The 18,207-nt window shown below is 31.2% G+C and overlaps 1 protein-coding gene across 3 annotated transcripts; it reads left to right on the top strand.

Moving 5' to 3' along the window:
• The first annotated feature begins 33 nt into the window (after positions 1-33).
• On the top strand, positions 34-16,964 carry LOC106061574 (PX domain-containing protein kinase-like protein). 3 transcript variants are annotated; one of them, XM_056027779.1, is made up of 15 exons: positions 34-167; positions 1,401-1,589; positions 1,851-1,947; positions 2,341-2,418; positions 2,552-2,625; positions 3,449-3,523; positions 4,880-5,123; positions 5,475-5,599; positions 5,859-5,979; positions 6,350-6,428; positions 6,992-7,121; positions 7,232-7,315; positions 8,139-8,229; positions 10,437-10,488; positions 14,813-14,953. In XM_056027779.1, the coding sequence occupies exons 1-14, from the start codon at positions 63-65 to the stop codon at positions 10,448-10,450; spliced, it is 1,506 nt and encodes a 501-aa protein (XP_055883754.1). In that variant the 5' UTR covers positions 34-62; the 3' UTR covers positions 10,451-10,488; positions 14,813-14,953. The 3 variants fall into 3 exon arrangements, with proteins under 3 accessions (XP_055883754.1, XP_055883753.1, XP_055883752.1); XM_056027778.1 differs by lacking the exon at positions 10,437-10,488 and having other exon boundaries at positions 5,862-5,979; positions 14,813-16,964; XM_056027777.1 differs by lacking the exon at positions 10,437-10,488 and having other exon boundaries at positions 14,813-16,964.
• Positions 16,965-18,207: the final 1,243 nt, after the last annotated feature.

The following is an 18,207-nucleotide window of genomic DNA, read 5'->3' as shown; positions in this document are numbered from 1 at the left end:
AAATAGAAGATCAATTATACCTGAAAATACTAGATCTAGATCTAATATTACATATCGTAAAAATGGCAAATGTTTTTGAGCAACGGAAATCAAACAAAATTACTTTAGATGATACCACCCCATTATCCTGTTCAATAGAAACAGCGCAAAAAAAGGATGATCATGTGGTAAGTTTAAAGTTTTTAACTTTAAAAAAGTCTTACTTATCTTATCTTATATAATACAGACGTTACTTCAAAAAAGAAGATGATTACGTCCTACGCGTCATGCATTTAGTCATGCATATTAACCAATGACTTAAATTCTGCCAAGTCACTGGTTTTCCTGGCTAGCTCAGCCTTGGCTCAGGCAACCCATTCCATGCTCTAATAGCACTAGGGAAGAAGGAGTATTTGTACAAATTTGTCCTAGCATATGGGACGAGGAATGTGCCTTTATCTTTGTGTCTTTCAGAGTATTTTATTAAATTTTGTTTTTGGATTTGAAGATTATGGTTCAGTGTTTTATGTATGATTGCTACTTTACTTTTGAGCCTTCTGTCCTGAAGGCTTTCTAAATTTAGTGATTTTACTAAGTACTTAGACTACTTAGAGTACTTAGACTAGTCTAGTGACAGTCTAGATCTAGATATCTATGTCTCTTCGAGCCAGGAAAACCAGTGACTTGGCAGAATTTGAGTCATTGCATGACGTTGAGGATGTAATCATCGGTAATTAATTATTTTGTTTGATAATGATATCAAAAAGGGAAATAAATTGTACATTATTGGAAGATATAGATCTAGTTTTATGGACAGAGTTCTTCCCCTATAGATAAGCTTTCTTTGTTGTTTTTTTTTTTTTTAATTAAAAAAAAAGGATTTTAAAATTATTTTGCTTGTTATTGTAATAGAGTTTTCTAGACACTACATGGCTTTGGAATCTTTCCTAGGAAGTTTCTTCATTCTGGCCAATCAATTTGTTTACATAAGGGCCAGTCAAGTTTCTTACTTTTATATATTTGTAGATATCTTTTGTATGCATCCAGGACCTTCTTGCATGCAATATGTCTGGTACAGTCTTATTGTCTGTAAATATACTTGTATAATTGTGTTTATAAAAAATAAAGTATTTATGTTTTGTTTGTTTGTTTTTCTTTTTGTTTTAAATATTTTTTGTTTTTTTTTTTTAATTATTTTTTAAATATTTTTATAGTTTTGTTTTTTTTAATATCCTTGTTCTTGTTTTTGTTTAAAAACAAATAAATGTAATTAATAAAGAATTTTAACATTATGGGTATTCCACTAACCTAACAGGAATGGGAATTTAATACAGCCCAATTAATTTACTGTTAGCATCACAGAAAGAATTTATACTTTATTCAACCTAGTAACAACAATTGAACTGATCCTATATTTTTAGGAGTACATAGTTCGTGTGCAGAGAGGTCCCTTGCGAGATCATTCATGGCAGATTACTAAACGCTACAGTGATTTTGAGAAACTAGATGCACAGCTCCGAATAACCAATGTTGAGCTTCCACTGCCACCCAAGAAAGTGTTTGGGAATTTCGACAGAGACTTTATTGCTGAAAGGCAGAATGGACTGCAGGTGCATTTTGGGCAAAATATTTTAAATGCCTTAAGTAGTTTGACTGTTAGAAATGTAACCAATTTCTCAAAATTTATATCAAGAATTTAATTTCAAATTAACTGTTTGTATTTTAGTCTATAACTAAGTAGGACGTATACTTAGCAATGATTTTATTTACATGTCATCAATTTTATTATTGATGACCATAAATATGTAACAGTTGATAATAAGTTAAATTGAATATTTTATTTTAAAAAATAATCGTACATTCACTACCAGGTATATCTGAATGCAATAACAAGTATACCAGTAATTGCTAATAGTTTGATTGTGAAGAAATTTCTAGATGTCAACAACTACTCCTCAAACTTTCTGGGTGAGTTTCAAGCCTAGATGTATTAGATACTTTTTTAAAAACATGATCATTCTTTTTACAAGCTCAAGCAACTTCAAGTTTCTAGAAATTCACAATTAGATACAAATCTGGAGCAATGTTAGAATCACACACACAAGATTTAAAGTCCACTCATGATAAAGAATTTCATATAGATTTTAATACAGAACAGTGTCTGTTGCCTCGAAGATGTTGACTCTATGGAGGCCCTATCTTATTGTTTTCTGTAACTAGGCTATCTATTATAGAATGACGTCAGTAGTAGTGTTACCTTCAATTTTTTTTTTTATTTCTAGTATATTACAATTGAAGCATGATCATTTTTAATTTGGTTAATATAGCAGACTAATTCATATCTTTGAATTCTTTTCTCAGAAACAGCACTGCAGCATGTTTCTATGTTGTTTCGTTCAGAACCAAACTGGGAAGTCATTGAACCACTACCAGATATTGGTAAGCTTACCAACAAACTTATAGACATAAGTGCAGTATTGAAAGTGTTTATTGAAATGCTCAAACTAAAGATGTTAAGAGTTCTCCTTTATAATTCTTTGCTTCAAAGTTTTTTGTTTATCAAAATCAATAGGGTGGAGAATTCGAAAGCATTACATTCTAATCAAACCAGTGTCACAGCCTAAAGTTCGGCAAATGTTATCATGGGTATGTTGTAGGCTGATTTATGTTAATTAGTTCATATATATGTAAATGTTCTATTTTGTTTCTTGAGGTCGTATAGGACTTTTTTCTTGATTTTTTGTATTGCATGCACATTAAGAAATACTATCAAAATCTGGTAACAGAAAGATAAACCAAAAGATTTGGCTACATCTTCTTTGACTTAATTATAGAAGCTGTTATAAAATATATTTTTTTTTAAAGAAATGTTATTGAACTTAGAAAAAAATTTAAACCCGCTCTATTCTTCCAAGATTTCCTAGCAATCAATTTATTTTGGATATTGTATCTGAACACAGACAAATATTCTCATGACTCAGTAAATGATGTTCAATTTGTATGTCTCTTAAAATAGTGATATAAATTGAACTGTTTCAGACTCGTTTCTTCATCATGGTACATCTGAAGCTTTCTGTTACGTTATACATTAAATTCAATGATAATTTTGATATGAACTCTGACGAAAAAAAAATTAAGTGGTGGCTGAGTGGTTAACTGCTTGGCTGATGGGTGTTGGGTCTTGGTGTAGACTGGGATTTTGAATTTCTACCTTTTCAGGAACCCCTTAGAGTCCAACTTACTCTGTTGGGTACCTGACATTAGTTGGTGAAAGTAAAGGTGACTAGTTGTTGTGCTGGCTACTTAACACATTTATTAATCATGGGCCACAGAAACAGATCTGCCCTAAAGATCGCAAAGTCTGAAAGGGGACTTTATTTTTAAGTTTATTATAAAGAAGTGTGTCAAGAAAAAAAAAATAAATTTTGGCATTTGGTCTTAATGATCACATTTTTTTTTATTGCAACAGGTTGAATATGGTCCAGATATGTATTTATTAACAAAAGATTTGAGTGCCATCATCAAAATACTTCCTTCTATAAAAGTAGGTCTTTTATTTTTTGAATAATTTTTTTTTGCCTTTTCTCAACAGTTGCTACATTTACCAAAACAGTGAACCTCAAAGTCCTTAGGAATCAAATCATTATCTATAAAATTTGTAACATAGTCTAAGAAGATAAAAAGATTGTTATAAAGTATTGAAATTTACAAATGGAAATTTTCTATGGGCCCCTCGTCCTTTATAATCTGTCACTCTTAATAAAACCTATTATAAAATGTTAATTTCCTACCTCATAGACCGCAGCAATGAACATAGTAAAATGTCTCGAGAGTTACTCAAAACGTTAACTGCTTGCTGGGATAGAATGCAATTTAAGAATTGTCAATTCCGAAAACCTTCTTCTTCATGAGCCCTAAGCCAGTTATGGGTGGTCAACTTTTTTACATTGGCTTTTTTTTTTTATTCCACTCCACCCTTTTGAGACTCCAGCCTCTATCCTCTTTCTTGATCCTTTATCCAATATTCTCTTACATGTGAATTTTGCAATGTTAATACCACAGTCTTTGTTTATTTATTTATTTATTTTTTTGTGTGCGTATCACAAATGAACTACCTTATTATAGTACAACGTTTTTGGATTTAGGTATAATTTATTATTACATTATTTATGTTTTGTTTATAAGCATCGTTGATTTATTTTGTACTTGTCTACTGTTCACTTTATAAAAATGTTATAATAAAATTTAAAAAACAACCAAAAGAGAAAAGAATACTGTTTAAGAGAATCAAGCTTATTTAAGAGAAAGAAGTGCTAATTACTACCATTTATTTCAAGATGGCAGGGTTTAGCGCCCTTTCTGCTATATAAGACAATAACTACTAATTGATTAACTAATTGGTTACTTTGTTTTTTTATTTGTCATTGATTATGAATAATTGTGCAAAATTTCAATTTAAGATAAGATAATTTTTTTTGATCCAATCAAATGGAAATTCAGTTTGACTACAATTGACAACCTCAGCATAACTACTGTAACAATAACAATATTTGATCAGAGAATGGAGAGTGGGAGACAAAAAATGTGACAAAATGTAATAAGAGGAATAAATCCATATATAAATCCATATCTCTCATTAAGTAAATTTTTTTTCTTTTATTTCGATATCAAAGAAAATAATTAATTACTAATAATTGATTCATTAATTTGTTAATTTTTTTTATTGATTCTTGTTTTGTTAGGTACAAGGAATAATTGTGCAAAATTTCAACATTATCTATCTAATAACGGGAAGTGGGAGAAAACACATGTTCTAAACTTTTTTACCAAACAGACAGTCAGAGTGAGTTGATATAAGCTTTGTAAAACTTAACCATTTTATTAATCTCTTTAAAACCAGCACCCATATATATTCCCGACCTTGTTCACAACATCCAATGAGAGTGGGAGCATGATCATCCATGACTTCCAGGAAACTGGGACACTACGAGACCTAATTTACAAGTGCAAACCCAAAGGTCCTTATCTGAAAAAGTATTCCAACCCCAAAAATGTAAATCCTTTTGATTTTGGAACTGTGAAAATCTTTGGTAAACAAATTTTAGAGGCATTGAAATTCTTACAAGATAAAGGCTTTCCTTATGGTAAATATGTGTCTTTGTCTAAAATTGATTGTGGATCATTAATATTGTATATATATCTTAATAAAATCATCTTAATAAAATGTAATGCTAAACTAAATTAGATACCAGTATTTTTTTTTAAAGACATTTCATTCATTTTATCATACTATTTCTTTTATAGCCATACAAAATAGAAATATAATTAGTTCAAATTTGATTTTACATATATTCATCTGGTTTTTTTTTTTGTAATCATTATAAATTTAACTCCATCCTGTCAAAAACATTACACTGTTGATATGGCCATACTGTTATTTTTTGTGACCTTCATTTTGTGAAATTACTGCTATTCACTCTTTGTGTTTCTCCAAGGTCACCTCCATGCTGGCAATATTGTAGTAATTAACAATACCTGTCAAATTATGGAGCTAGAGAACAGCCTTCTGGGATTGCCAGGATTTTATAGAGGGTTTTACATCCAGTTGAAAAAAGTGCAGGTTGGTTTTTCTACTTATTAGCTAGTCATATTTTAAAGGCACTTTTTAGCACAGTACTTTTCTGTATCTAAAGCTAAACTAAAAATTTTGTAGACATAAGTTGTTTTGTTGGTTTTTTTTTTTTTTTTTTTGTTTACTGTTACATACCAGCGTCATTACCAGCTGACACTACATAGTGAGTAATGTGGTTATGCAAAGTTCATAGTTTAAGCTTGAAATGTTTTTTTCAATGCACTTTATTTTTCTTTTGGTACTGGAGCAGTCCTTGGAGGCAGTGGATGTCTATTGCTTTGGGCATGTCCTCTATGAGATGGCCCTGGGTGTTCAGCTGAACACACCCACCTGCGACACATTCCCCCCTGAATGTCCTGCTCAGATCAGTAAGTACTGTGTTGCTTAACATTAAAGCAGTAGCTGTAGTTAGTTGCATACATATGGGACGATAAGGGGTTATAAACAAAGTAACAAATGATAGAGCCTGCCTACATTTCTTTCCCACACTCGCTTAAAGTCAATTATATATTAGTGTCAACACAAAATGTAGCCTAAGGCCCTTTCCAAAGACAAAGACTTTAATTTTAATTGCATTTCTCTTTTTCTCTCTCTTTCTATCCCTCCCTCCCTCTTTTTGTGTGCCGAAGCTCTAAGTTTTTGCTTAATTTCTTAGGTCTGTTTCATGCCATATTGTTAAATTCTCCTTCAACTTACATGCTAACTAGGAAAATGCTTTTTTAAATATCTCTCCATTAGGATCAGTTCTTGAGTCCATATTAACAACAGAAGCTTGTAAAAATGGTCTTCCCACAGTTGCTAACCTACTTTCTCACCCGTAAGTAAAAGTTTTTAAAGAGTTAAGCAGAGGTAGTAATATTCTCTCAAAATAAATAAATATAAGTCATTTGACATTTTATTATAAGTTTTTTTATCAGAATAACATACTTTTATTTGTGAAATTGTTTAATATAATCTGTCTTTCAAGCTGGAACATTCTGTTTCTTATTCTTCAGTTTACATAATATGGGGGCACTTGGCTTCCGAACCTGAGGTCCTGGGTTCGAATCTCAGTGAAGACTGGGATTTTGAATTTAGGGATTTTTTTAGGGGGGCCCCTGAGTCCAGCCAACATTAATGGGTACCCAAATTTAGTTGGAAAAGTAAAGGTGGTTGGTTGTTGTGCTGGCCATATGACATCCAGCTTGTTAACCGTTATCCAATAAAACAGATGACCTTAACATCATCTGCCCTATAGGTCACAAGATCAGTAAAGGGGAACTTTTACCAGTTTACATAATGATAAGAATTTAGAATTGTGAAATTCTTCATTTTACTTTCAATTTACTTTATATTGAGACTTTGAATCTATGGATTTGGAAATTCTTTTCTCCCCTACAGGTTATTTAGTGATGTGAATTTGGTGCCACAGACCAACAAGCCAGTTTTGAAGATACCAAGTAAACTGAAAGATTTTGTCAAGTCATCCAAAGAAGAAATTGAGAGCAGACTCAAAAGTGATCAAAAATTGGTAATTTCACATTTTTCAACTATTCATTTGTTTTTTTATTTTTTTAAACAGAAATTTAAAAACTGTACCACTCTTGTTTACTCTATTGATGTATTTAATATTGCTTGTAGCTTAAGCAAGTTCAAAGGTTATCAAAAGCTAAAGAGTTTCATATGTCTGAAGAGGAAACAAAGAAAAGGAGGAGATCTAGAAAGGTTTGTGAAAATACAATAGATAGATCTATATTTATTATTTGTTTTTGAGAACATATTGGCAGAGTAGTACTGCACTTAACTACCTCTTGGTGGTACTGCACTTGACTACCTCATGGTGGTACTGTGCTCGACTGCCTCATGGTGGTACTGCACTTGAATGCCTCATGGTGGTACTGCACTTGACTACCTCATGGTGGTACTGCACTTGACTGCCTCATGGTGGTACTGCACTTGAATGCCTCATGGTGGTACTGCACTTGACTACCTCATGGTGGTACTGCACTTGAATGCCTCATGGTGGTACTGCACTTGACTACCTCATGGTGGTACTGCACTTGACTACCTCATGGTGGTACTGCACTTGACTACTTCATGGTGGTACTGCACTTGACTACCTCATGGTGGTACTGCACTTGACTACCTCATGGTGGTACTGCACTTGACTACTTCATGGTGGTACTGCACTTGACTACCTCATGGGGCCAAGTGGTACTGCACTTAGATGTCAAATAGAGAGTTTCCAAATGGTGTACAGCATTTTTAATTATGCATTTTAATGCACCTCATTTACATCTCACAAAGTAGAAGCTGCTGGTAGTTGACTTTCAATTGCCTGGTCCATAGGCTATAAGGCTATACCTCACAATGAACATTTTGGGATATAAAAAAAATGAGTCATTCAACATGATACAGCCTAAATATTCTAAACCTATTACTCTTTATAAAAACTTGGATCCAAATATTTATTTTTAATATTTACTTTGCTTACTCTGGATTTCTTTTATGATTTCAAAATGTTTGAAAGAATTCTTTTTATCATTAGAAAGCCATAGAGAATGGTGTCTCAGAACCAGCATCAACATCATCATCTGTATCATCACCACCGGCAACACCAACCACACCTGCTCCTGCTGGTAAGAGCCATTTAATTTCCAAATTTTGTAGCCATGCTATCACATTTTTGGGGAATTCCTTTTTTTTTTTTTTTGTAGTATTAAAATGTATTTTGTTTTCAAATCCTAACATTTTAATTTTCTGATTTTTATCTGAACATTGTTTTTAATTTTTGTTTTTTAAACATGGTATTTGCTAAATTATTATTTTTTTCAATTTTATTAATACACTGAGCAAATTAATCATTCATATAAACATTTATTTAATTAGTGTAAAGAGACTCTAAAGAAGTAAACTTGAAACATTGTGTTGTATACTAATCAAACAGTAAAGATATATGGTTGTGGAAAGTCATTTGATTTATAAACATCAACATTTTAATTGTTCCATTAGTTATTAGTTATTGCTGTCCTAAAATATTGTCTTTGTGGCAAAAAAATGATAACACTTTTTAACAATCAAGTTTCTCTTTTAATTATGTATGCAGCAAATCACTATCCCTAGTTGATTTTATTTTTTGAATTTTATATAGCTCTGTGAATCTTGGGCTGAAAAACTAGCATTTTCTTATTCCATAATCAGCATAAAGCATTAATCACATTGTTAATCATTCTGTGAATAGTTTGTGACCTGTTCACCCACATTGCTCCTAGCACTGCTGTATGTTTTTTTTTTCTTTCACTTGCATCACATGTATTTACTGTGCAGCTCTAGCTTTCAACTCTCATCACTTTGTCAGCATTACTCTGCAAGGGAAGAGCACTCTGAATATGAATTTCATATTCTGCATCCCATCCATTGAACTTTTTTTCTTTAATATCCATTTCAATGAGGTTTAAAAAATATTTCTTTAACTCAAAGTATGTTCTATGCTTCTTGATAAAGAAATATCATGTGCCATTTTGGAAGTGCATTTTAATAATGTTTTTAACCTGTTTGATTAAATCATGTTGCAATTTATTTTTTTTTTTTGAAAATTTAGATCTTTCTTTTTAAATCTCAGTTTCTATATAATTTATATTGATGCAAAGTGATTGTGATATATAATTTATTTTGCCTAGATTTGTTGAATAGTTGTGTGTTTAAACTGGAATTAGTTAACTATTTATATTTACCACATAGAAACAGTTAATATGCAACACAACTTTAAATAGCGGGATTCAGTTTTGTCGCTAATTTGAATGATAGGGAGCTTTAACTATTGACCAAAAAGTTTTTTTAACTTAACTTTACAACACAGATCCATTCTTTACTATTCACACATGCATTCCCTTTCAAACTAAGCCTAAATGCATTCCCTTTCAAACTAAGCCTATCTTGAATTTACTATGTTAAGTACTATATAATAATATGCTTTACCCATTGTAAAAATTAGCATTTTGTTTTTTCAAGGAAAGTCTTTTAAACATCACCAAATTAGTGTCTTTCATTTTAAATAATAAGACAAGTGAAAAATGATTTATATTTTGACATTATTGACATTCTTGTTTTGTATATTTCATTAATTATTTTAGGCCCAAAACACACTGTTAATCTTGTTCATTGTATGTGTTATTATTAATGATAAAAACTTTTAATCCTTTGAACCTTAAGCCCTAGGCTATTAAATCTCAATTTCCTGGGCCACCTAAGCTTGTAAGAATATTACAAACACTTAAAGTAAGCTAAGTTCCCCTCCCAGACCATGGGGGGAGATGATGTAAAGGTCATCTATATTGGTAGATACTTATTTGAACTAAATACTTGGATTAAAGTTGTTTAGCATGTCTAAGGTTTTATTAATCTCACTGCATCTTTCAAATATTTTTTGTGTTTATAGTTCATAATTTAACTTTTGTGTTTATAGTTCATAATTTAACTTTTGTGTTTATAGTTCATATTTAAAAAAAAATAGTTTTTTTTCTAAAATTAAAATGAAAGAAGCATTAAACTAAAGGAATGTCTATAAGAAACAAACGTAATGAGTGTGACTATTTTGGTACCATATTCTACTTTGATTGGTATGGTGCTTAGTATTTCAGCATTTTTTTTTTATAAGTGCTGTCAATCTATTGTAAGGTGTTAAAATTAGGGAATAGGCCTGGTGGGGTAGCTGGATTAAACCTGAGTTTGGGGATCCTTGGTTCAAAGGTTAATGGTTTTTTATTGAAGAAACAAATGTCAGCAATATAATCACGTAAGTAATATTCCTCACTCTACATCACTCATTTTTTTTTTAACTTGTCAGTGAATACAAGATGATCCCAGCAATTTGTAACAAGAAGTCAAAAATTGTATAGGTACTCTCTATGTTACTGTTGTGATTTCTGGGATTCTGCTCTAGAGTAGATTCCCCTTGCTTGTGCTTATGTATTTGGTGTCTGGAGCATGATTTGCTGTTGTATTCTATCATCTTTTCTTTATTTATCCGTATAACTATTGGCTAATTAATCACTTCTCACGTTTCCCATTTCATTAATCTAAATGTTTACTATTAATTATTTTCATTAATGCAAGCCTAATAACAATATGTAATGGCATTGATATGTTGACATGTTAACATATTTATTGCACATTTTTTCTTAGCCCTAAATAACATCAATTAGAGTTATGACCGAATCATAGATTTTCTTTTGTATCATGATTTCATCATTAAATATGAGTCTACTTTAGTTTATATTTCTTACTCATGTTCTTGCTCTTGCTACTTACATATTTTTAACTTTATGCGTAAACGGAATATGATAACTTAGACTAATACTCGGAGAATGAACTCTTTGAAACACTCAGTGACTGAGACATCTCTGAAGGAGAGGAAGTCAGAATGATACCAATAATGTATGAAGATTGACAAAATCGAACAGAAGTCTCCAAATGTTCTATAGTTCTTATGTGGGGAAAATAGAAATAGACTACTCGTATTAACAAGAAACAAATACAGTGACCTGAGCAAGGGAGTTAAGTGATTTCAGGTGCCAGTAACTTTTATTTACATTTTTGGGTCAAGAAAATTTATCCCAGCTCAAATGAATTTTTTTTTAACCTTTTGTATGATTTAGCTAAGCATTGTGTCAAGTGGTCAATATGGCCAATTGTGAAATACCATAGAGGCAGCTGGTCTAAGCCTAAAGTTACAGTTGAATTTATTATTTTAAATAATAAAATCTGAAATATTTTGTAACTTTATAATCACAGTCTAGATCTTTAAAAAAAAATTCTTTGTGTCTGTGAAATTATGATAAAACTATTTTAAAACATTTTTTTGGGCCACTGTCAGTTGAAATATTGTAATTATATATAATTAAGATACACCATGGATTAGAATCAAAGGCAGTAATTTCATCAACAGTATGAAAGAACAACACTGACCGATATGGTTTGGTGTCAGAGGCATAAGGAGTTTTGCTTAAAAGGTCTTAGGCTTATATTTTCTCAGATTTAATTCTGAAGCATTTCCAGCTTTTTAGAGGTGAACCTCGAAATGTAATTTTCATTCATTTTTCTTCTCCTAGGGAAGGGACCAATCAAGCCCTTCTGTCTTTAAATCTTTCTGGTTAATGTTGGAGCTATTGTCTTTACTCCTTACCCTGCTAGTCTGGGTCACTCATGAAGGCGAGCATAAGCACTGGTTTTCTAAGGTTTTTGAGACATGCCCCTATAATTTACATGTAGGGGATGCTTCTATACAATAGCATTCTACCCCTTTAACATTAATAACATTATGAAATCTGTACAAAAGAGTTGTAGTGATAAAATGATGTTAGTGTTAATTTTATTATTTAATACCTTCTTTTAGCTCTTAGTTGTTGTTGTTTTTAAATACAGAACAGTGCTTCTCAAACTTATAACTAGTGGAGACACACTCACACACACATTCTTGTTAGCACATCCGTGGGGTGCACGCCCTACAATTTGAGAAACACTGATAATTTCATTTCATTTTGAGCACTTTTATCAATACACTGCTCTAGTTTCATTACTGTTTTTTTTCTTTTTAATACACCTTTTTTTGGAAATCTACATACTGTACACTGTTTTACTATTTGTTTATATGTTACAGCCAAAACCAGAAGTCAGGTCAATCGTGATCTGGCTAACCAATTTGCAATCTGGCCATTATCTGTACACATTGACTGGCCAATGCACAAAGTGGTCGGTCATTTTGCAATAGGGCCTGGCAGTTCCCGAAATGGCCTGAGATAATCAGCCAAACTCAGATTTAAATGGTCTGGAATAATCAGCCAAAGTCAGATTTAAATGGTCTAGAATAATTAGCCAAAGTCAGATTTAAATGGTCTGGAATAATTAGCCAAAGTCAGATTTAAATGGGCATGCTCAGATTTTTTTTTAAATTAAAGAATGAATGATAATTACATAATGTACTAAAAAATGTGTCAAATTACTTGCAGAAAATGATCAATTTCTATCATTACTTATTACAAGAAAATAATGGCGTTTTGAATTACACAGCAGATTGTTATTTTTAAATCTGCATTGATTGTTATGTCATTGCCTTGCTGTAGCCTTGGCTGCTGGTTAGTGATTGTGGAGACGTGAAATTTTGATTGTGAAGACGTGAAATTTTGATTGTGAAGACGTGAAATTTTGATTGTGAAGATGTGAAATTTTGATTGTGAAGACGTGAAATTTTGATTGTGAAGACGTGAAATTTTGATTGTGGGGACGTGAAATTTTGATTGTGGAGACATGAAATTTCGAAGTATATGTTAAGAACTTTAATTTCATCAACTGGCATTAATTAGTATAATTTTGTCAGCTTTATTCAACAGCCATTTGACACTTGCAGTATGACCTACTTTCTAGTAGGAAAACATGCATATAGAAAATAATACTTACATAAACAATGTAGGCAGCTACTGGCGCAACTGTTTTGGCACGGGCCATTTTGGTGCTAGAAGTTCTGACCATAACTTAAAATATAACATAAAACATTTTTTCACTGAACTATATATAGTATACATTCTCCACCACTCACCACAATATAGGTTTTGACTATTTGATGAATACATATTGTGAGATATAATATATCCAATTAAAACCTGAGTCCACGATATTGACATGCTCTCTGCTCCCCCCCCCTTTTTTTTTCCCCTCATATATTACAGGCAAGGTGTGCAAAACACATGGAGTAACATCCATAAGTTTATAATTTTTTTAAAAATCATTCTTTGTATTTCTTAGTCATTCTTATGTCTTTCTGTGTCTTTGCATCAATTTTTTTTTCCGTCATTGTTTCATTTGGTTAGGACAATACAAAAATCCACACACATTAGGATGTTAATGACATAACAATAATTACACGACAAACTTAATGTGGAATAAAAATTATCACTTAAACAAACTTAAATCCCAAATTTAATGGACTAAAAAAACTATTGCTCTTCACAAAAGCAAAATACATTCTAACACAAACACGCATACGAAACATCACTGTATCTTTTTTTTAAAAAAACATTGTAAAGAAACATGTATTCTGAGTGAAAAACATTTAGGGCCAAAATGTCCAACACCAAAAGGTTCTGCTTCACACCAGTCGAGGAATAATACTCACTATGCAACCGCTGTCAAATTATTAAAAAGAGTCACAGAGGTGAGACTTCGGGTTTTGGCTGTAACATAGGAATATAATTTTAATGGATGAAGTAATCTTTACAATTTAATGTATTTATTTACTCTGGGTAATAAACAATTAGTGGAAAGGTTCTTTAAAATGCAGTACTTACTCACACGCTATTTGTACATTACTTTTGTCTCTTTTCTCGGCTGTGTCAGGATTTTGTGAATACACGTAGAATATTGTTTCTTTTGATTAAATGCTTAGAAATTTTTAATGAACTCATTTTTTAATGCTTTTTTTTTTTATTTAAAAAAAAATAAAAATTTATTATTATGTATATTTGTTTTGCATAGAAGTAAATATTTTGTTGATGAATTAATAGAACTTAATTTTATTTTATTTTGTTGTACACTGCTATTCAATGTCACCCTTTTAGTAATTGCTTTGCAATAGTTACAGAAAATTAGTATAAAATTATGTTTCAACTGGTGTGCATGGCATGCGAATAATTTCATAATTTAACGCTAGAGACAATGACTAAATGTGTCTGGATTGTTGTTAGTGCATTGTGTTTAAGAAAGTATGAAGGCTTCTTACCTTGAATTTGTACGCTGGCTTAACTTCAAATAATCCTGTCTTTGCTTTAGATAAAAAAATGTCATTGCCCACAAAGTGTCTTGAGATATAGATATATATATATATAACTACATTTGTATATATCTTGTGTTTGAAATATTAAATTTTAACTGAAATTATTTATTTTAAATATAAATGTTTGAAAATTTATACATTTTCAATTATTTTGCAGTTAAAAAAGTGTTGAGTAATATTTCAAATAAGTTTTATAGTGTTAGGAACCTAACATATGAACTTTGTCTTCTTTTGGTCTGTTGTTAATTTTAGACAAGTTCTTGAGTCATCTTATGGCCAAGTTCTCTTTATGAATGTATTATAAACTTGTAATAAAAATTATTAATTTATCAAATATAAAATTTGGAAACATTAGTATGTATTCATCTTCTGTTAACTCGATTTTTCTTCTGCAGGTACTGCTCCATTATCACCTCCACCACCTCCTTCATTAGCTCCAGCTCCAGCTGCTCCACCACCCCCACCCCCTGCACCAGGAGGACCTCCACCACCTCCACCAGCCGCCCCGCCCTCAGCCTCTGGAACGCGCGGAGCCCTGCTGAGTTCCATCACTAGCTTCAGTAAAGGGGCACTAAAGAAAGCACAGACAAACGACAGAAGCACTCCTAAAGTGTGAAAATATTGTTTCTGATTATGATGGATTTTATTACTGACCAGAGGTTTCACTTTACTAGACTCATTCCAATAAGACTATCATGAGAATTATATCCTTTGGATATTGATGTTAGTGTTGATGTATGTCATACTAAAATGTGATATCTTTACCTGGTGGCTATTGTTTTGTCATTCCAGTACTTGTGCTCTGTGAGGTGTCTTTTTATGGGATCTTCATTTAGTAGTTATCAATCAATCTTTATGTGATCTTTGTTTGGCTTTATATAATCAATGCTTTATCTTGTAATGTTCTTCATAGAATTTTGGACTGAAATAACAGATTCAGTTTGTACGCACACTGATTAGGTGTTGATGATTCACTCATATCCTGTTTATTCAGCAGTGAACAACAATACCTATTCTGATCTGTTTAATATGACCTTTTCATTCCATTGTCATAGTCTTGACTTCAATGTATAGAGGGAGTGTAATTGCTTTATTTCTTGCTTTGCTTCCGTGAACTAGTATCTCAATTCAGAGGCTATCTAAGACATTATTTTCAATAGCATGCATACATTAAAAGTGCTTGTTGGCTTTTTTTTTTTAAATTTCTTTAATGATTATTACTTTTTTGTTCAATATAATCTTTTGTATATAATAAAAAATTCAGGCAATAATTTCGACTCCCACAATGAATGCTGAGAAAGTTCATCCAACAATTTACTACAATTTGCTGTTTTAGAGTTTAGAATTTGTTTCTGCCCTTGTAAGACAGTCACCTGTAATTAATATTGTCGCTGTTTCCAATTTCTTATTTGGGGCATCGTCATAATTAAATTTTGGCAGATGATTTTTTTATACTTCCTTATATAAATATAATGACAATGGTTACAAAATAATATTGCTTATAAAAATGAAGTGTAGATTTTCCAACATTTTCCTGAAACCATTGTAATCAGCTTGTTGGTAAAACAATTTCTTTAAAACATTCCTAACAAATTTTTAAAAAATCTTAAACATTTTGTTTCTTATCGTTAAGATTTTAAAAAATCAAGAGAAGCTACATAGGACGCTATTTTACTTGTAACTTGAAATAAACTTAGTTGACTTTCCATACCATTCAGTGTGGTAGCATCCAAATTTATTTGAAAAAATTATTCCTATGTTTCTTTGAAATCCTGAGCATATTAAAATTGTCATTACATACTGGCGGTTTAACAATTACCATCATCTATTCAACTGTGCTATTAAATCATTTGTTTGCACTGGTAATGAAATAGGTCATTTCTTCAAACCACTTTTCAAGTTATACTATTCAATAAGATAAGCAGCTTCCAATTAAAACAACAACAAAATGTGTATACTTACGACTGTTTCTTGTGAAGATTATTGATTACTTGACTCGAGATGTTTTTATTATCATAATTTTCTAAATGACAAGTTCAGTTTATAATAATGTTTTGACATCCTCTCTGTTGTATTTTGAGTTGAATGTATGCTTTATTTATAAATAGTTTCTTTACATCATTCTATGTTCATTCCATTTTATTGTAAGTATTTTTTTAAATACTAATTGGTTTCCATAAATGTTTGTTTGGGTTTCGCATTTCCTTGGTGGTGCAATCTATTGTTAAGTTTTTAGACTTCTTGGAATACTCATTGACTTTTTCCGCCATTTTTGTATCATTTGTCACTGCCTCTGATTGGCTAGTATGCAAGTTTGTAGTTTCTCATTGACATTGTTTATTTTGTCACAGGTAAAATGTTAAGACATTTTTGCTTTGTTGTTGTTGTTTTTTTTTTTGTTGTTCTTTTTTTCAGCATCTCTTATTTATAATCTGCTTACTTGATTTATCTGATTTGATTATGTCATCGCTTTTTAAATAACCAAATGTTGCTAGTATTGTAATCACTTGTTTTTAGTTAATTAATATTAAATAATAATGAAGCAGAGTTCATTATAAAGTATGCTCTTAAATACATATTATGTAAATTGTTGAAAAATAAATTAAGTTTAAATTTCTTTTTGGATACAAAATGATACAAAATCTCTACAAAGGGAAAAAACAATGAATACTTTTAGGATAAGTGTGTGGTGGCTGGATTCTAAAGCGCTTTGTTTAAAAACTGAGGGTGTTTGGATCTTGTGTAGGCTTGGATTTTGAATTCTTGGAATTTCAGGTCGCTCCAATGTTCAACCAATTCTAAAGGGTGCATGACATACTCTGGGGAAGTAAAGGCAGTTGTGCTGGCCACATGGCACCCACATTAACCACTTGCCAAAGAAACAGATGAGCTTTACATCATCTATGCCATGTAGATTGCAAGGTCTAAAATGATTTTTTTTTTCTTTTAGGATACAGATTTTTGAAAAAAAAATCTATACTAAGGGAAAGTAATCATTGTAAGAGAATTTTTACTCATTATTAAAATGTGTTATTGATTAAATGTAACAGTCACATGGTGGGGCATTTGTAAGACAATAAGTTCTGCTCTTTGAGACGAACATTTTTTGTTCACAATTACCTTGGGGTAGCTTTAAGAATTATTTACATTGACAGAGTATATACATTTTTAACAGCATCAGGAAATAATTTATTTTAGTTGGTTTAGGAAACTATTCACTGGGTTGTGTTTCTGACTACAATTTCTATGAAGTGATGCCTAATTAGTTTGGTCATCCCATATATATATATCAACTGTCATGTAGTTTGGTCATCCCATATATCAACTATCATTGTAACTAGTCAGTTTTTCAGATGAATGAAGTCTATATCTGTGGTATAAAAACACACAACTTCACATACCACTGCAAAAATAAATATGTTAAGAATACACAAAACAATTATTTATTTATTATTTCTAGAATTTACTATAAAAACCAGATATGTTGTATAATATAGAACTATATTTTTTGATGTTTGTTCACCTGTTTCTCTCTAAATATGAAGTTATTTGCTATCTCTCTGAAATCATTTTTGTAGCCTGGTTGTGTGTTGACTCAGTTTACATCTTTGAACATTATTCTTAAATGCCATCTTTAAATCTTACATTCATTGCACTTGCATTTTTAAATAATAATGCTGTTTAATGTTTCTGGATTTAATTCTTGCTTTTCCTTAATCTAATAAGACGTAATCGAATGTTGTGTTTAAAACCAAATATTGTTCCAATAGTTTTATAAAGTGCTCAGATC

Source organism: Biomphalaria glabrata, chromosome 4 (assembly GCF_947242115.1).
Source record: "Biomphalaria glabrata chromosome 4, xgBioGlab47.1, whole genome shotgun sequence".
NCBI classification, from domain to species: domain Eukaryota; kingdom Metazoa; phylum Mollusca; class Gastropoda; family Planorbidae; genus Biomphalaria; species Biomphalaria glabrata.
This window is presented reverse-complemented; position numbering and strand designations above follow the sequence as displayed.